Source organism: Carex rostrata, chromosome 11, assembly GCF_964058835.1.
Source record: "Carex rostrata chromosome 11, lpCarRost1.2, whole genome shotgun sequence".
NCBI lineage: Eukaryota > Viridiplantae > Streptophyta > Magnoliopsida > Poales > Cyperaceae > Carex > Carex rostrata.
Genome location: NC_135928.1, coordinates 5180106 through 5201483, shown reverse-complemented (window position 1 = coordinate 5201483; position 21378 = coordinate 5180106). Strand labels below are relative to the sequence as shown.

General features: G+C 35.5%; 1 protein-coding gene across 1 annotated transcript; it reads left to right on the top strand.

The window, feature by feature from the left end:
* The first annotated feature begins 3705 nt into the window (after positions 1-3705).
* Positions 3706-10865, top strand: RAN1 (copper-exporting ATPase / responsive-to-antagonist 1 / copper-transporting ATPase (RAN1)). The gene is made up of 10 exons (XM_078310434.1): positions 3706-4209; positions 4861-5478; positions 6101-6530; positions 6957-7282; positions 7519-7577; positions 7869-8211; positions 8504-8692; positions 9063-9320; positions 9874-10139; positions 10569-10865. The coding sequence occupies exons 1-10, from the start codon at positions 3901-3903 to the stop codon at positions 10777-10779; spliced, it is 3009 nt and encodes a 1002-aa protein (XP_078166560.1). The 5' UTR covers positions 3706-3900; the 3' UTR covers positions 10780-10865.
* The last annotated feature ends 10513 nt before the right edge of the window (positions 10866-21378 follow it).

Sequence of the window (21378 nt, the reverse complement as noted above, 5' to 3'; positions counted from 1 at the left end):
ACGTAGATGGTTTAATAGCTCAAGAGGGGGATTTGCTGAAATAAATAATTAATTTGTTCTAGGTCAGGAGCTCTTAGTCTGAATTTGTGGCCATTTTTTGTTTGTTTGAATAAAGGTTGGAGATCAAAGCCATCTAACTATTTAATACCTATAAATATTTTTTTCATTCTGATTTTTAGTCCAAGATTTCTTACACATAACTACATAAGACATTGTCTTTATCATTAAATCAAAAACTGATTCTGAATTGGTCGCCACAATTTGTACTATTTAATTTTAATTAGACGACACATCATAAGTTACTATAACCGAGCAATTGTGATAAAAAATCAGTTTCATGATATGTTAAGAGCTAGGGACACTGAACGAAAATTATAAACATGAAGATTGAATATTTTTTTATTTAACTAAAAAAGTTATGCCAAGAAAATATGAACTAAATTATTATTTTGAATAAAAGTTAAAGTTGAAGCCATCTAACTATTAATATGAACTAAATTATTGTTTAGAATGTCAGCTTAATCATGATGTTGCTCCGGAATTTGACAATTTAATTAATCAAATTTACTTGGCGATTCATCAAGGACGTTACGAAGTTAATATTTTGTACGCTCTATTTCATTTATCTCTTAAGTATGACCTGTAGAAATTTAAATATAATATTGCAAGCTTTAAAATTTACTCTGCAGACTGCTCATGAGCAGAGTAAAGTAATGTAAACAAAATATTTTTTGTGGAGTGATCTGCAAATGCTAAGTTTGCAAGCGCCCACAGTTATCTCAATTCTCATGAGTCATGATATGATGATAAACATTGCTTTCTTCCTTTAATATTTAAAGGGCTAGATTGCTGGCACTAATGTTACGTTGACTACTTAACCACACTTTGGAAATAAGCTTAGAATGTTCTAAATTCTAATGCTTCTAATACAAATCTCTTCCTAATTAGATAACAATAGACAGAAAATAACTTAGGGAAGTTGTTTGTCAAGTTTTGGAAAATCTGCCTTTGGTAGGTAACAATAGCAAAAGGAGTACCATTATTATTATTATATTACTGAAAGTTGTACTGCAGACCTGCAGTTACAAAAGGAAGAAAGTGTACTGCAATCATACAAATACAAGGCAAGTACCCATAAATATGAATTTTTTTTATTCATAGTAATTATAAAATTCAGATGTACGGAACAGATAGAGTACCTTGTTTTCAACCAATATAGTAAGATCGTCAGTACGGACCACGATCCACATTTTATGGATCTAAGGCAATGTCCACGATCCATCTTTTTTTTTTTAAAACTTAGACTGTAGTTTTAAACCGTTTTAAAAAGAAAAAAAAAAGATGGATCGTGGGCATTGCCTTAGATCCATAAAATGTGGATCGTGATCCGTGCTAACGATCTTACTGTATTGGTTGAAAACGAAGTATTCTATTTGTTTCCATATATCTGCATTTTATAATTACTATGAATAAAAAATTCTCCATAAATATGCAGTATTCAACATTTAAGACCATTATTTTGATAATACATTTACAAAAAATAATTTAGGTTTTAGTCCTCAAACTTCTTTAGAAAACCATATTGATCCATAAATTTTTATTGGCATCAACTTAAATCCTTCAACTTTACAAAATGGCTAAAGTAGTCCTTTACTTTTCAAACGATACTAATTTAGTTCTTTCATCAGATTTTTTCTGCCTACGTTAGCATATAGATATTTGATTTATCATCTAAATTCACACTTCACCGTATTAAATATAAATCAAATATAGATAGTATTTACACCGAATGAACACACTTCAATTTAAGTCTTTAACTTCACGTTGACAATACTAATTTTATTTTGCTAAATCCTAATTTATTCTCTTTACAGAAGTGAGTTTGAAAAATACTCAAATTAACTTCTTCGTTTTCACTTGATTCACATATAAGTAGCACGTCCGAGGTCCACTTAATGAATTAAACAATCCATGTCAACAAAAACTCAATGCAATAATTAATTCAACATTTTTTGTAAAATAAAGGGACTGTTTTTTTTTTAAAGTTGAAGGATCAAAATAGTGTAAACGAAAGTATAAGAACTGACTCGATTTTTCAAAACAAAAAAAAATGAACAAAAGTATAAGAACTGACTTGATTTTAAAAAAACAATTGAACGAAAGTATAAGAACTGACTTGATTTTTTCAAAAAAAAAAATTGATGACCAACTTTAAATTTACTGCTAAGCAAAAGAGAGCATAATGCTGAAAAATAATTTGTAATTATTGATTTGGGATCGTTGTAAAACATTTTTTTTCCCTCTACTTCTAATAAAATATGAACTCATTAAGGGTCTGTTCGGCGTGATAGTATTCACGTGGAAAAAATAAAATTCACTTAGACTGAATTTTTTTTTTCTCACGTGAACAGTAATTTTTCAGTTTCTATTCCTATTCCTATTTCTATTCCCACTGGGAACGCCGAACACGCCCTAAAGGCGACAGGCGAAGAGGGGTTCAATAATAAAATATGAAAAATGAGGGGAGTAAGTTTTTTTTTTTTTGACTGTAAAAGAATGGGATGATCCGCCTGGATCGGGGTTGAGGGGAGTAAGTTGACAACTGCAATAACAACTACGTTGACGAGGGAAACCAAGCCTGGCCTTCTGGGAACAATTCACCTGAAACCACTCCAGCCAATCTCTGTGGGAGCATTTTCTTTGCTAAAATTACTCCAATTTGCACCCAAAAGGAGCTATACTGAAATAATAATATTCAAAATTGTTTATTTTTTTTTTTTGAAAAGCATGGTAGAAGAAATTGTTTATATCTTGAGAGGATAATATTTCAACACAAAAAAACTTCAAATGTTTTTGAAGGAAATAATTCTCATGTGATAATACATGCGGTTATGAAGTATCATCATGTTATATTTTTTAGAAATTTGCAGAAAAAACATATATAATTTAAAAAATAATGTTACATTCAATATATCATCTGCAACCTACATTACACAGAGATATTTGGTAATGTTTACAATTAACTAAAAATTAATGTTTATGACTAACTAAAAATTAAGGAGTCGCAATGAAGGAGATATTGTGGGGGTAACATCTAGGGTATACATAACAGCGCATTGCGCTGTAAAATACAAATATGGTTTCATTTCGGTAAGTAAATAGTGTTCACGGTGAAAGAAGTTCAATGTATATATAATTATATAGAGATGGGCTATGGTGCATTGCAATGCATAGGTTATGGTGTGCATTGGACCATAAATTACCGATTCAAAGTCCAAATGATCGATCCAAACCTTTCATCTTGTTCTCCATATTAATATGTGCTTGGAGACCAAATTTTACATTTTTTGGAATTTTTTTACTATTTATTAAGCCACTTTGAAAATCGCTGATCCAACGGTGACTGTTTGGAACAGTAAAATCAGAAGCCACCGTTGGATCAGCGATTTTCAAAGTGGCTTAATAAATAGTAAAAAAATTTCAAAAAATGTAAAATTTGGTCTCCAAGCACATATTAATATGGAGAACAAGATGAACGGTTTGAATCAGTCATTTGAACTTTGAATCGGTGATTTATGATCCAATGCACACCATGACCTATGCATTGCAATGCACCATAGCCCATCTCTAATTATATATTACTATATAATTTTCACCGTGTTTGAAAAGACAGAACTCCTTCCCACTTTTTCTCGCTCGTTCTCTCGGACCCAACCAATATATCATACGCCACTACAAAGAAAGAAATCATAGAAATCACCTACTCTTCATTTCGGTCTCCCCTCTCCTTTAGCTTCTTCCCTTTTTTGTTCCGCCGCTCCGCCAAAGCTCCATCTTTCTTTCTACCAAATAAAACCACTCAAAAGGTGGAGAGGCGGAGAGCTCTCCCAAATCGGAAACATGGCGCCTGGTCCCAGACTACAAAACCTACAGCTGACCTCGCTGTCTTCCCGGCAGGACCCGGACGGGGACGACCTGGAGGATGTGCGCCTCTTGGACTCATACGACGAAGAGATAGGATTGAGAGTGTCGAGTGAGAGTGCCGATTTGGGTGTCAGAAAAGTGCAATTGAAGGTGACCGGCATGACCTGTTCTGCTTGTACCAATTCGGTTGAGTCGGCCGTCAAGGCTCTGGATGGCGTGGTGAGCGCTTCGGTCTCTTTGCTTCAGAATCGCGCGTATGTGGTGTTTGATCCTATGCTTTTGAAGGTTTGTCTGATGATCACACTATAATAGTAATTTGAACGTGTCATTGGAGAATTCTATTTTGTTTTATGTTATTTTTTACACTCGATTTAACAATCGAAAGTGTGATTTTAATCATACAATGTTCTACAAGCGGTGGGCACTAAAATTTTGTTGGAGTTTGGCTCATATTGGGAATTGAAATTTGGATGGTGTTGTTAGAGATAACTTTTTTTTTGTAATTTTGTGAAATTTTACTTGAAGTCGGAGATACTTGGTTTCAGTATCAATTGAAGTAATTTGCTGATATGAATATTTTTTTGTTGTCTGTTCATCCCAGACCTGAAATATGCAGATCATGGCTTTCACCTGGAAGCAGAAATTTATGAAAGAAATTTTGGTTAAGCTTTTTAGTGGGGTTTTATTGGATTTTTATTTTTAATCTGTGAAAATGGTGCTTTTAGTACACAACCCTGGCCTTTCTTAATGTAACATCTGTTCAAATTTGAATTTGAGATTCTTTGTGTCGAAGCAAATAAAAAACAAATAAAAAACAAATGATTCAATTTTCAAGGGCGGGTATGTTAACAAAAGAGCACCTACTAACATTTTCTCCTTCTATATCTTTTACATATAATGAGACCAAATAAACATCCGTGTATTCTTTTTATTCAGGATGAGGACGTAAGAGAAGCAATAGATGATGCAGGATTTGATGCTGAGATCATTCCAGAAACTTCCAAACGTCAGAAATCCAAATTGCAAACAACCTTAACTGGTCACTTTCTTATAACGGGAATGACATGCGCAGCTTGTGTAAACTCAGTGGAAGGCATCCTAACTAAATTGCCAGGTGTCAAAAGGGCAGTGATTGCTTTGGCCACCTCACAAGGGGAGGTTGAGTATGACCCGACCATCATCTCCAAGGATGAAATAGTAAGTTCCATAGAAGATGCGGGTTTTGAGGCATCATTCTTGCAGAGCAATGAGCAGGATAAGGTTTTGTTGCACGTAACTGGTTTGTGTACCCTAGTGGATGCTCAACTGCTCGAGGGCGTGATTGCAAACTTGAAAGGGGTCAAGGGGGTAGATGTAAATTTAACACTGTCAGAAGTGGAGGTGGTTTTTGATCCTGAGGCTGTTGGGCTGAGGGACTTGGTGGATGGGATAGAAAGAGAGAGTAGCGGGAGATTTCAGCTGCGGGTTCAAAACCCATATATCCGTTCTGCCTCAACTGATGCACAGGAGGCCTCTAAGATGCTGCGCCTCTTGATCTCCAGTTTGCTTCTCACTGTGAGTGCCATTTTTTTACTATTAGGGGTGGAAACATAGGCAGATGTACCTGTATTGGTATGTATTGTACCACTGGTTAATTATGCAATTTGTTTTCCTTCCATTAGGGTTTGATTGGTGATTTCTAGTGAGTGTTGGAGATCTACATAGCTTGTTTCTCCTTCTGTATCAATAGTTGGAAAATGAGTTGGGGTTCTTTACTGTTAGCTAGACAAAATCTTCACTTTGTTATTCCTTTCGACTTTTGAGAGTTCCATTCCTGCTTAAAGTTAATTTGTATTATGTATAAAAAATATCCAGTATGCCACTAAATGTGAGCTACAAGGTTATATGTGGAGCACATATACTTCATCCTATCAATAATGGTTGATGCCATTATATATTTTAGTAAAACTGTACTAGTAATCCAGTATAATCAATTTGCCTATCCGTTTTTTTTGTTTGTTTAATAGTTTGTGTTTCCCTTTTTGCTTGGTCAGTATTTATTGCTTAGTATTTTCCAGATCAGTGTACCATACCATACCATACCCGTGGAATGCTACTTTTACTTAACTTTCTCTGTGCCAACACCAGGAACCAGGAAGGCTGCATCTCATTAGTACACTTTTTTATCTTGATGCAGATACCTGTGTTCTTCATCCAGATGGTGTGCCCGAAAATACAATTCCTCGCCTCCTTCATCATGGTCCAGTGTGGTCCCTTCTTCATTGGTGATCTACTCAAATGGTTCCTAGTCACTATTGTGCAATTTGTTATTGGCAAACGCTTCTACGTTGCTGCCTACAGAGCCCTCCGGCATGGTTCGACCAACATGGACGTGCTTGTTGTGATCGGAACTACCGCTGCATATGTTTACTCAGCTGCTTCCGTGGTGTACGCTGCCTATGCTGACTATCATACACCGGTGTATTTTGAAACAAGTGCAATGATTATTACTTTTGTTTTGTTCGGGAAGTACTTGGAGGTGTTGGCAAAGGGACGAACCTCAGAAGCAATTAAGAAGTTGGTGGAATTGGTACCAGCCTCAGCCGTGTTGGTTGTCAAAGATTCAGGTGTGTGATATTAATGGCCAAAGTTCTTGATACCATAGCCGTCAGGTCATTTTTGGTGTATCATCATCATTTTATAACCATACCTTGTCACTCTCCTGTGCGGGGATCACACTAGTGTCTTATATCTCTACGATACTATCCAGGCATAAACCAGTATACATATAATACTGGCAAGATACTTTGTAATTTGGACTGAACCCCTCTTTTCTGTACCAGTGACTTGCATTTTATTATGGTGCTTGGTAATGACTAATGAGGACTGACTATTGGTCTAGTGTGGTTTGACTTTTGAGTTGTGGTAATATAATGAGCTGGCACGTGTCTCATTTGTCATGCACATGGAGGACATTATGTATCTGATGGCATAGAAACATAATTTGACATATTATTTTTTTTTTTTTTCTTTTTTTTACTAAATTATCATAGAGGGAAAGCATATAAGGGAGAGGGAAATAGATGCCCTTCTAATCCAACCTGGTGATACGCTAAAAGTTATCCCTGGTACCAAGGTACCAGCTGACGGAGTAGTGGTATGGGGTACAAGCCATGTGGATGAGAGCATGGTCACTGGTGAGTCTATACCTGTACTGAAGGAGGTTTCCTCAGTGGTGATTGGTGGTACAATGAATCTGCATGGTGTTCTTCATGTGAAGGCCACGAAAGTGGGGTCTGATACTGTGCTGAGTCAGATTATTTCACTCGTTGAGACAGCACAGTTGTCAAAAGCCCCGATTCAGAAGTTTGCAGATTATGTGAGTATATATATAATCTATACCACCTTGAGTTGTTTTATTCAGTAATTCTTTAAGGTGAATTAATTTTTTTTGCCCGAGGCAATTTTGCGTCAGGCCCACCCATCAATTCCTGTGCAACGCATGAAAACTCTGTAGAAAATTAAGTGTAACTCCGTATAAATTTACCCTTTATAATTTAATTATTCCCCTTCTAAAACAAACTATAATTACTTTCTTTTTAATAAAATTTACAGGTTGCTAGCATTTTTGTGCCCATTGTTATCTCCATGTCGCTAATTACATTCTTCAGCTGGTGAGTGAATGCCAAACTTTCTTGTGTACACCTCCAAACCGACAAAATAGCAGTCTGTGTTTCTTGAAGAGTCCATCGTGAACAATCCTTGATATTTTAAATTTTATTAACTAAACCTCCATTGAGCACAGTCTGTCCTCGTACTTTCTTCATGTTGAAAGTTGTAAAAAAACCAACAAAACAGTATCTTTGTGTAAAAATAGGCATTTTAGTAATAAGGATTTCTTACTGATGTCCTTCCACTCTATGTTTGTCACTAAATGCTTTTCTTTGATACAAAATTTTATTTAGGTTCATTTGTGGACTCCTTGGCGCATATCCCCACTCATGGGTCTCAGAAAGCAAGAATTGCTTTGTGTTCTCTCTCATGTTCTCGATCTCAGTAGTGGTGATTGCATGCCCCTGTGCACTTGGCCTTGCAACACCTACGGCCGTTATGGTTGCCACTGGTGTTGGTGCATCCCATGGTGTGCTCGTCAAGGGTGGTGATGCCCTTGAGCGTGCTGAAAGTATTGATCATGTGATTTTCGATAAGACGGGGACTCTGACACAAGGGAGGGCTGTTGTGACCGTGGCTAAAGTTTTTGGCGGGATGGATTTGGGAGATTTTCTCACTATTGTTGCATCTGCAGAGGTGAGATTTTTTGGGGGAATAGAAGGGACTTATTCAGTTAGTACTAAAATTACCACTCCAACATTGCTTTAATCTCAACTCAACATTATTATTGACTTGTTCGATAAAGCATATAAAATATGCATGAGCCAAATGGTCAAAAGACACTAGACCTGCCAAAAAAGTTGAGAGCAAAATAAGTTCATTTTATTTGGTGCATAATATAATTTGTTTTGTTCCATAAAAAGAGAAACTTAGGCAAAACTAATTGTGTTGATAACTTATAACATATTGTGTTTTGGATGTTATTTAGGCGAGCAGTGAGCACCCACTTGCAAAAGCCATAGTGGAATACGCATTTCATTACCATTTCAATGGGAAGCTTGAATCTACCAAACAAAGGAAGGAGGAGATCTTGGCAGAGTGGCTTCTAGAAGCTGCTGATTTCTCTGCTGTTCCTGGAAGAGGTGTTCGATGTTCTGTCAATGACAAGATTGTTTTGGTATGTCCACTCTACACACCTTATCTGTGCATGTGTGCGCATTTGTGTTGCTGTGTCCGTGTATCTATCTGCAACTGTCTGTTTAGGGTTCAAATGACATGATTATTTTGGTATGTACATACGCTGGTGTTGATTTTTGTGCAAGACATGAAGGCTAATCACCACCTTAAGAAGTCTCAAGTCTTACAGTAGTGACATGCCCCCTCTGTCCAGCAAAATTAGCCTCATTGAGCCCCAACAAGGCTTCATTTTTGGTCAAACGAACTCTCGACTGGGCATGTCAATTTAGCCTCAAATTTTCCAATATGGAAATGTGAGTTATGTTTTTTGTTAGTTGTTGTACTGAATATTAATTCTTAAACAACCATAGGTGGGTAACAGAAGCTTGTTATCCGAGAACAGTGTCACATTCCCGCAAGAAGCCGAGAGATTTCTTGTAAATCTCGAGGAGAGTGCAAAAACTGGCATACTGGTGGCATATGATGGTGTCTTTGTTGGCTTGTTCGGAATAACCGATCCATTGAAAAGGGAGGCAGCAGTTGTGATAGAAGGGTTGAAAAAAATGGGGATCAAGCCTGTCATGCTCACTGGAGATAACTGGAGAACTGCACGTGCTGTAGCGAAAGAGGTTAGTGCAGTTTATCTATTTGTGCCTGTGATATTGAGGGAGTATGTGTTCATTGGGAACCTATGATCCACGGAGACCCCAATAGATCCTTACTCTTAATGCAATCTTTTGAAAATCCTGAAGTCCGTCTTCCCAGAGCTAATGTGGACTATGAAATCTATTACATTTGAGCCCATCATGGCCATCCATGATCCATCCTCTCCGTTGTTACTTGCAAGCCAAACCTCCACCCTCTCTCATGCATTAATTTCCTCTATGATCAATCCCCAACTCCCACCTATGTTCATGTTTAATAGTCTCTTTTTACAATGTTTTATTATTTTGTGGTATCAGCTAATGTGGAATTTCATTGCCATCTATATTTCCATAGAATTGGAACATTGTGTCCACTTCAATGTGGGACAGTGTGAGCATTTGACTAGTTCAAGAGAGTATCATATTTAATTAATGTCGGTGGCAGGGTAGATCAAATTCTTCGATGTGGGTATAGCTGGGTTAGTTTCTAATAGTAAATAGATTTCTTGAACCTAAAATGCAAACCTGTGTACTTCAGGTAGGAATAGAGGACGTGCGAGCAGAAGTAATGCCAGCTGAAAAAGCTGATGTGGTAAGGTCCCTCCAGAGTGGTGGCAGCAAGGTGGCAATGGTAGGCGATGGCATTAATGACTCACCTGCACTGGCTGCAGCTGATGTTGGCATGGCTATTGGTGCTGGCACAGACATAGCTGTTGAGGCTGCCGACTACGTCCTTGTGCGTAGCAACCTTGAGGATGTCATCACAGCCATCGACTTATCTAGAAAGACATTCAACCGGATCAGGTATCTTTAAAAAACAATTTTGACATGTATCTGAGGGAGGATGTTTAGTAGTTGGTTTGCATGTCTTAGTGCCGCATATTATTATTGCTGAGTTTTATTACCGCTTTGAGCACTACTTAACTGTCGATGAAACAGTTATCTTTTTTGTTCTTTTTGGTGTATAGTTGCAACCTGTCCATGATACAATTATTCTTTTTCTTTTTTGGACTTTTTGGTGCGTAGTTGCAAAGTTGAGGTTGAACTGGCAGTGTTTATTCCACAACACTAAAGACAGTGCTTTGTTGTAAACAAAAGATTAATCAAGGTCTCTAGATTGTGGGATTGAGTTTAATTGGCTTTTATTGAAGAATTAATGATAGTTCTTTTTACCTTTTCAAAACACTGTTAAAACATATAAGGGACGATTGTTAATATTGTTTGTTTTTATAGGTGGAACTACTTCTTTGCTATGGCATATAATGTAGTAGCCATCCCTGTGGCGGCAGGAGTGCTGTTTCCCTTTACTGGATTGAGGATGCCGCCCTGGCTCGCAGGTGCGTGCATGGCGTTTTCTTCTGTTAGTGTGGTGTGCTCCTCATTGTTGTTGAGGAGGTATAGAAAACCCAGACTTACCACCATATTGCAAATAACTGTAGAGTGAAAATAAACATTGTTTTTTTTTTTTGGCTTCATTTTTGTGAATGCTCAGCCTTACTAGTAAAGAAAATGAAAGTTGTGTACTCCCTCTCTCATGTGTCAGTTTCGCTAATTCAAAATTTTCTTATTTTCTGTTATTTTATACATAATATCATAGGAGGTAAACATAAGTACGTAGAGAGTAAATTATGAGAGACGGGATCATAATATCCGTGAGAGAACATTGGAGTGGCAGAGATTAAAAAAAAAAAGGGAAAATTGTGAGATTGCCACTACAAAACCTTCAAAATGTGAGAATGCCACTACAAACTTCAAAATAGTAGAAATGCCACTCTAAAACTTTATTAATTGTGAAAATGCCATTCTTATACAATTCTTATACTATTTTTATAAAAAATAATCTGAAAAATTATGTTTTAGAATATGTATTTTCGTATTTCCAATTATACCCTTGAAGTAATACCCCAATTCTCCCCTGTATGGCTGTATCTATCAATCTGTCAAATCTTCTTCCTCACTCCTCCGCCAGTCACTAAGCTCTCCATTTCGTTCGCCGGGATCCGCTTCTCCGCCTTCAGTTTCGCACCAGGGCCTTAGCGTGGTGAGCCGCGATTTTGGCCTTCACGCTGTTCCTCCCTCTCTGAGCCAAGCACTAGCGAATACCACTCTAGTTCCTCCCTCTCTCGCCGAATCCTCTTTGCCTCCGTTGGATCTCGCCAAGCCCTCTCTGAAATCTCGTTGAGCCCTCTGTGAAATCGCGCCTCCTCCTTCCTTTTGCCGAGCCCTCTCCTTCCTTTTGCCGAGCCCTTCCTCCTTCCTTTTGCCGAGCCCTCTGTGAAATTTTTTGATTTAAGATTCCATATCAATATGTCCTGGAGCAATGCTTTCATCATTCATGCCGAATTGTTCACTTGATTGTTGTACAGATCTCAAAAAGTTTTCTGGAAACAGTGCATTGAATTGTGCACGGTTGATCTTAAAATTGAACGGGACTTTAGGATATGTAGTCAATTATTGTAATTTTGTTTCGTGTGATATTTCTAGTGGTAATTTTTTGATCCTCTGAAGTTTGTGATATACCTCTATGTTTTATTCATGATCATTCAATTGGCTCTTTTAATTAGGTTCCCTTCATGATGATCAGAACTTTGATACTGCTATTTAGGTACTGGTCTTTGATGCTGTTGTTTAGGTACTGGTTCACATCATTGAATTACAGTGTTATTGAGATTCAACAGTTGTTTTGATACTGCTATTTTAAGTTGGTGACAGTACACAGTGATCATGCAGTTTACCAGTATGAGATTCAACAGTTGTTTAAAATTACTTAAAAATTCCAATAAATGGAAACTCAAGTATAGAGGTTTCTATCATGATGTGCTCTATCTGTGGGTATGATTTGGGGGTAATCCATGTCAAGTAGCTAGGCTTTTAGTTTTATTTTCATTTAATCTTTTCTGGAGTTAGTACTTTACCAGTAGGGTGCCTATTGCCTTTCCCTTGTTTTATGCTTATCGCATGGATGGTACAACATGCTAGAGTCAATACACAGGCCCTACACAATACTGAGTTAGGCTAATATGACATTGGTGTTATTTGAAACTAAATAACACCACATCTTAAATCCTTAGATCTGCTTTAAGATTCGTACAAAATAAAGTGTTTGAACAGTAAAAACGGATATTACGAATCTTAAAGCAGATCTAAGGGTTTAAGATGTGGTGTTATTTAGTTTCAAATAACACCAATGTCATATTAGCCTAACTCCACAATACTTAGAGCCTATCTACACATTGTCATATTTAAATAGAATATTAAGTTTTAAAAAAAATTCATCATTTTCTAAACCTGGAGCAAGTAATTTAAAAAACAAAAACAAAAACAAAATTCATTCATATATACAATGGTAACAATCTATTTTTTGTCAAACAACATCATTTAACAATCATGGCTATCATATAAATAACAACCAACCTCACACTAATTAATCTCTATCCTCTAATTAAATCAATATTAAACCAATACATCGCCTCAGACTAGCATCAACCGCACAACAAAAACTGCACCGGTGTACACAACCATGACCATATATCAACATCTAAAAAAACACATTCTTTAGCATCTTGCTCATTTTAGGCTTCTAGCTGAGAATCATGCATCTAGTTTATCTGCGCGAAAATAACAAGAGATGAAATTAGAGCATACAAAAAACTTTAAAGAAATAACAAGAAAACAAATATCAGGAGTTCAGCCATGTTGAAATTTTAGCAGTTGGTACCTATGGGCCAACAGATCAATTGAATAGGGTGTGCATCATTAAATTTTAGAATTTGCAAATACTTGAGACAGAGAGAGCAAGAGTGGGTGTGCATCATTAAATAGTTTTTCAATTGAATATTCAGAGGACAGAAGCAATCATAAACAAGAAAATATATTCAAAAGTATAATATTCTAAATGTTTGCTCGAATACGATCAAGCCAAGTTTCCAAAGGTGTTTGTTTAACTAGGCATGATAATAATTGGCAAGCTAGGAATAGTTCTAACCTGGTTATTTGCCACCGTATGTGTCCAGTTACAATCATAAAATAGAATTAAATCACTTACTTGGCGAGACTGGCGATTGAGGAGCTGCTGGTAAGACTATCTCAGTCGATTGAGGAGCTGCTGGTGATTTGATGAGGAGGCGATTTGAGGCGCAGTGGGTGAAGAGGAGCTGGCAATTTGAGGAGGAGGCGATTTACCAAACCCTAGCGAGAGGAGGAGGAGGCGCAGTGCTTCATCCACTGTATATGTCGTCTCCCACTGTGCTTTACTAGGGTTCAGTTCTTTCATTCGTGTTCAAAGGCGAAAGGCAAATTTCAGTTCGTTCGTGTTTAACTGGGGTTCGTGTTTTTCTGATGAAGGGCATTTCAGTCATTATTTTTATTTTTATTTTTTAACAGGTTTAATACAGTATGAGTGGCAAATTTAGGATTAAACAAATTTGTAGTGGCATTTCTACAATTTTGAAGTTTGTAGTGGCATTCTCACATTTTGAAGGTTTTGTAGTGGCATTCTCACAGTTTCCCCAAAAAAAAAAGTCATCGAAGAATATTTGGTGATCAATATATATAACCAGGCCCAAAGGTACCTTCCATAAACTACTCTAACCTAATCAGCAACCACCAATTATTCTTGCAAAGTATGCCCGACATCAGGCTATATAAATGGCTAAATCAACTCTTTTAAAAGTTTTTTGTAAAGCAAAAAAAAATCGAGATGGCAGGCAAACCGTAATCCTATTATTTTTCTGCCACCTCTAACCCTTATTAAAATACAACTTTTTTATGAAGTGGACATTATAATTCCAGGGTTATTAAAACCGGGACAGGATGGTTCAACCGGCAAAAACCGGACCTAGGTACCAATCAAACCGTTAAAGCGGTCGTTTATGTAATTTGACTTGTCAAACCAGTGTAATTGACCCTTTTTTAACAAACAAAAAAAAAAAAAAATCGCTGCTAAAGATTGCAGTTTTTAGCGACTTTATATTGCAACAACAACTGAACTTTTAGCCTTTCCGTACGAGGAATATTTGTGCAACAATTTCTTTCAAAGGCTAAGAATAGAAATTATTCAAACCAAATTTCGGGAGGAATCACGGATTTAATCTAAAATCATTTAATTTGGAAAGTTAAACTTTTAGCCTTTATCTACTTTTCTTTTTTACTCCACAGCACATTTTTATTTTATTTTTGTTGTTGCTTTTATTTCAAGAATAATCATTTTAGTACCCACACCTCTGTCCCTGCATCGTACCCGCATATTTTCCAACTCAGTCAACTTTCTAAAATAGACTCTATCTCTCCATTTCCCCACCTCCATTAGCGATATAAATCGATCGGCTCCCAATCTGATCCGCTTCTAGAGAAAATAAAAAAAATTCTCAAATCGTGTCGACGGCCTCTGCCACCTGAATCACCTCTACCTCACCAGCTCCCGTCTGCATGCTTCCTCTACTCGCCACCTCTTTTTGACATTATAGGCATTAATATTTTGTTACATTTATGTTAATACTTGATTGGATATATACCTGCATTACTTATAATAGATATTAATATTTTCCATCTGTAATATATAAAATGTTGAATTGATAAATAATTTTCATTTTATTGTTCAATATCATAATGGATATTGATCTAAATGTGTATTTTTGAGATGGTTTATGCATACAAGATAAATAATTTTCATTTTATGATAACTGTATAGTTATAAATACTTTTTGAGATTGCTATAAGCATAACATAGTATAGATATAAATACTTTAAATCCCCAGATGTAATATATAAAATGTTGAACTGATAAATAATTTTCATTTTATTGTTCAATATTAGAATGAATATTGATCTAAATGTGTTTTAAGGATATGAATTATCCAAGATAACTGATATGTGAATTATCATTTTTATGATAACTGTATAGTTATAAACACTTTTTGAGATTGCTATAAGCACAACGTAGTATAGATATAAATACTTCATTTAGTAATTATAGATACCATTTGAGTGGTTCCTAATGTGGGTACGCCACCATTTGAGTGGTTCCTAATGCAGGTACGATGTCAGAAATTTCAAAAAAAAAGGTGCGGGTACGATTATTTAAAAATAATTAATTTATCATTTACATTGTTTACTATATAGATATTAATACTTGTGTTCTTTGGACTACATACTTCAAGATTTGATTATTACTATTAAAAAAAAGTTACATATATGGTACGGTTGCGGTCCCCACAAGCAATTATGACAGTTTAGGTGCGGGTACGACGTCAGAAATTTCAAAAAAAGGTGCGTGTACGATTATTTAAAAATAATGAAGTTATCATTTACATTGTTTACTATATATATATATTAATATTTGTGTTCTTTGACTACATACTTCAATATTTGACTATTAATATTAAAAAAAAAAGTTACAGATCTGGAACATTTGCGGTCCCCACAAACAGTTATGGCAGTTTAGGTGTGGGTACTGTGCAGGTACTGTAGCGCGGGTACTCATATCAGCTTCCTTATTTCAATTGTTGACAAAATGTCATGCAACTGAAAACATTATTTTTCCCAACTGCTTGGATGAGCTTGAGTGTGATAAGGTCAGATTATAAATTAATAAATTATAATTATTTTCATAAATCAACGGTTCAACCACTTGACTTACCGGTCTGACAATTAATTTATTGACCCAAAAGTTTACCAAATTAATGTTTAGTCCGATTCTAATAACATTGCTTTATAGACATTAAATAAAGTTGAAAGACTAGATCTTTATTTCTCAATCTAAAAAAATAACTATTAAAGTGCCACAGAAGAACAAAATGAACCAAGATGGAAGGTGGTGTGCAAGGAAGGAAAGAAATGAATATCTTCATGGGATCTAGAATAATATCTTTGTAATATCTTTTGTAATATGGGGAGTGCTAAAATGAGGGCAACATTTGACATTTTGAGGGCTGAGAGAAATATTTCTCTCTAAATTTCAATATTACCCTTTAACTTGTCTCTCTAACCTCAATTAATAAAACAAGTAAAAAAAGGAAAGGAAGTCAGAAAATTAGCCCACAGATCATTTCCTTCCGTGAGAAAAATCACACTCCAAAAAAAACATTCTAATTCCCCAAGAATCTTCTTCGTGATTATCTTTCTTCTTCATTTTTTTCTTTAATTCGAAATTATTGTTCAGCGTGTACCCAAATTGGAAATGAATCACACTGTATCAATTGGAAAAGAACTTAGTAGGAAATCAAATTGCGTAATTCTCATATACGCTGAATTTCTCAACTCAAGCAAGCTTAAAGGCTTATACTTCAAGCGAGAGAAATTGATTAAAAACTCACCAAATCTCGAGCAGAAGGTTACAAGGTAAACTATCTATGTATTTTTTAATTCAACATTTTTTTCTCTCTAAAAAACAGATTCAGTGCTTCTCATCATGTTGCCAGTTGAGGCAGCAAAATAACATCAATTAAGAAATAAAAAGATGAATCAATTTTGGGGGCATTTGAGTTGGATTAGCATTTTATATTATAATTGGGGAGTGCTATACATTTGTACTACTAATAGTTATTATTATATTAAGTAACACAAGAGAAATTTACTCTCTCGGCAAGGCTATGGCCATTAGAAAAATTATTTTCAAATTATCATTATGACCATGCCCCCTTGAAGTAGTGGTAACATGTCAACCATTGATAATTTTAGAAAGTTGGTACAGCCCTGCACTGACTGGTACACCAACGAAATTGTGTTCGTATGAACCAGTGTTACACCGATCAACATCTCATTGCAACAATGACTCAATTGTATCAGACATTCACAATATATAAACCAAAATTTGAAGAAGTTGGAGATTTAGTTCTGGTGAAATATCACGGTTGCTCAGCAAAATGTTTTTAAGACACCTTACATTTTTTTTCCTTCATTGGTACTTAAGAACCCCAATTTATATATAATTCTAAAGAACTTCGTACTTTGTTGACAGATGAATCTTAATGAGCCAATCAGTGATGATGACATAGAGAATGAAAAGCTCGAGTTAATCATGTTAAGCTTCGAGACATCTGATGAGTTGATCAAGGGAACACGCGCTTTTTTCTTAGAAAGAGGTTATGGTTTATCAATTCGTAGCTCGAGAAAAGATAAGTATGTAGTTTTGGGATGTGACAGAGGTGGTTGCTATCGAGACCAGCGCAATGTTTCGATAGACCAAATAAAAAGAACAACAGCAAGCCGTTTAACAGATTGTCCATTTAAGATTAAGGGAAAACGACAAGATAATGGGTTATGGATGATTGAAATAAAGAACTACCTACACAACCATGAAGCTTCGGTTGATGTAACCGGGCATCCGATATGTCGTAGGCTATCACAAGAAGAAATAAGAAGTGTTGACCATATGAGCAAATCTGGAATACCACCAAGGCAGATCATTTCTTCTCTTCGGCAAAATAATCCCAAACTTTCTGCAATCTCAAAAACCATTTACAATGCAAAAAAAAAAATTCGCAAAGATAATCTTGCGGGTCGTTCAGTCATTCAAGCTCTATTGGAAGAGCTTGCCCAAGGCAGTTTCATGTACGACATTTTAAATGAAGGAGGCCATCTCACTCATCTTTTTTTTGCTCATCCGTTGTCGGTAAAGTTAACTCAAAACTTTCCTAATATCTTTATTATGGATTGTACCTACAAAACCAATAGATACAAAATGCCATTACTAGATATCATAGGAATTTCAAGTTCCAACACTTCCTTTTATTCGAGTTTTGCTTTTCTGAAAGGAGAGAGCGAGAAAGATTACATATGGGCATTAAAAATGTTTAGTAAAATTCTGGGTGAGAAGCAACCTTATGTTATAATAACTGATAGAGAGTTTGCATTAATAAATGCAATTAATATTGTTTTTCCAGAGTGCAAACATTTGCTGTGTGTGTGGCATATAGAGAAAAACATATTGACAAAGTGTAAAAAATATTTTGAAACTGAAGAGATTTGGGTAGGTTTTTTTAGTTCTTGGAAAAATGTAGTATATTCTTCAACTGAGCTTGAATACAAGGAACACTGGAAAGAATTTGAATCAAAGTACATGGAGAAAAAGAAAGCATTGGAGTATATTGAAAATGTGTGGCTACCATTGAAAGAGAAATTTGTCGGTGCATGGACCGATCAATACTTGCACTTCGGGAACCGTGCATCTTCACGAGCAGAATCAGCACATGCCAAACTTAAGAAGTATTTACAAGTTTCAACCGGCGATCTTTATGAAGTGCGTAGCAAAATGTGTCTTGCAATTGAAAATGAATTCAATGAAATTAAGGTACTCCTCAACACATACATTATGTTCTAATCTCAACTATTTATTTATTATGTAACTTTAGAGTCACCTAATTTGTTGTTTCCTAAATTTTTTTATAGGCGCAGCTTTCAAGAGAAAAGATGCTTCTTCTTCACTGTTGCAATATTTCATTTTTTAAAAATGTTGTTTACCATGTGTCTCATTATGCTCTAAAAGAGCTACACAACCAACACATGAAAGCAAAGTTGGGTACTATGAGTGTGGTTTGCAGTGGGAAATTTACAAAAACCATGGGTCTTCCATGTGCTCACAAAATGAGTAATTGGAGAAATGAGCCGCTAATTCTTGACTTGATACACTCACAGTGGCGGATTGATGGAAGGAGCTTGAGTATTTATGCGGCTACACACAACGATGACCATGATGATGACTTTGATGTCATACTCGAAGAACTTCGCACCAAGTATCAAGAATGGCCGGCTTCTACAAAAGATATCGCTCGTGAAAGAATAACAGAACTCATAAATCAATTTGATGTCCCCTTCGAACCTATTACTCGACCTCCAAAAGGCCGTCCACCAAAGTCAAAAAATAAGAGAAAGACGGTAAGTTCTACGCGACGGGATCCTTCTGGTTTTGAGTTTGTCGAAGCTTCTCGTCGGAGCGGCTTGGGCGAAGGACTTGATCATGGAAATGCAAGTTTGTTTGATTTAAATGTAAGTTCTTCTATGTGGGAATAAAACAAAGTGTGTAGGCATATAGTGTGAGGGACGGGGTATTTTGGGCTAAATAATTCCAGCTTATGTTATGCATTTTTGAAATTATGCTTGTATGGATATTTTATGCTATCTAAGAAAACTCTTCAATTTTGCAAGAAATTGAAAAATTATTGAAATTCTGTTATTTATCTCCACATATGTACTCTATGCTTTTCTTTTTGATTCATACAGTAAATGATTGAAATTTTGTTATTTTTTATTACTGTTATTTTGTAAATCATACAGTAAATCTTCACATTGGTTACTGTCTAGGCTGTTTTTCTGTTTGAGATGATGTTTCTTTCGGGATTTTATGTCTTTTTAGAGTTTATACTGCTAGTTGCTGGTAGAAGTCAGTATCAGTTTCTGCTGGTAAGGTAACCTTGTCAATCTGTCATGGTACCGGTTCAATCTGTCATCGATCTCAGTTGCAGATTCAGCACCTTGCCAGTTGCAAGAAAATAATTGGAGAATCTCAGGTTGGTATGGATGGTTTCATCCGGTGTAAGATCGATGTTGTGTTGCTTCTAAGATCCATTTCTGTAAATAGAAGCTGTGTTGTACTTATATTTTGTTGAATTTGTGATTTAGGAGATACAAAAGGTTTGATTCATGCCATTTTTTTAAGAGAGGAGGCTCAGACCAGGTACCAGATGAGGGTAAATGCAATTTTATAATTAAGAGGGGCCTATGCGAAATAGAATCATTTTTTACTTGCTATTTGTTTTCTGATATGTCATAAAAGTCAAAATCAAATTGGGTATTCTTAGGTTGCTTGTGGAACTTACTCTGTATTTTGGCTCTATTTGTACGTACTGGTAAGATACCAGGAGGAAGTTATATAGTACGTGAGCAGTGGTGAAAAAACTATCTTTGATGGTTTGTATTTTGTATTTTAATTTTCATTATTTAATATAATTTTTTCAGTTTATATTTATTATCAGCTGCTACGAGAGAGAGATGCTTGTTACCAAAAAAAATATAATTTGTCCTTTTCTTTGGAATAATTTTTCTTGGTTATTTTTTTCCTTAATAGACTTATGTATTAATTATGACATATTAATTGTAAAGATATGAGAGAGAAAACAGAAGGACAATATTGGAATTTAGAGAAAAATATTTCTCTCAGCTCTCAAAATTTCAAATGTTGCCCTCATTTTAGCACTCCCCTTTGTAATATTTACTTGAGTAAAATATAGAAATAGTTAGACCAATTATAGAAATGGGTATAAGGCAGGTTGGCTGCCTTGGTGCGCAAGTTCTAGGCCTCTCTATATAAGAAGGTCTCTCATGTAAAGCCTTGTATCACAAATTATTTGAATCAATAAAATGAAGGGAGGGAAGGAATTTCAGAGAGTCTGGTGTTTTTACATAGTTTGTCTATTTTAATCAATAACATAAGATAAAAATGATTTAAAAGACAATTTGGCCCGATCCAACATATATAAGTAGGCCCAAAATGTATTTTACTTTCTTTAATTTTGGAGTACCATATTTAATTGATTATCCATGTATAGCAGGCTCACAAAAATCTCTCTCTGGCCATATCACCTATTCTAGAAGCTACGAAAACCCTAACCCTAATCTTTCTACAATTAGACATATCAAAACTCTAATATTTCCGCCGCCAAATTCTTAAGTTGTTGAACACAATTTGAATCATCTAAAATAACTAACATATCTCAAAAATAGTCGAACATCAACCCTAATCTATTCGCCACCATATTTCTCTATAATTGTCTAAAACCTAATCGTTTCCATACCTACTAATAATCAATCCTAACCCAACAAATCTCAACTGTTTTTAGTTCTCAACCTATATGTAAAATCACAACAATTGATTTTGTAGCCGGAGAGGAAGGTTATCTTTGATGACATCATGGCTTACCATCTCATATGTATGTGAAAATTCTTGATGAAAGACTCCTCCATCTTATATATTTTTGTTGAATTTTTTTTTCTTGTAACATACTTGAAATCACCACAATTGATTTTTTTGCTAGTTTCACTTTTTTAT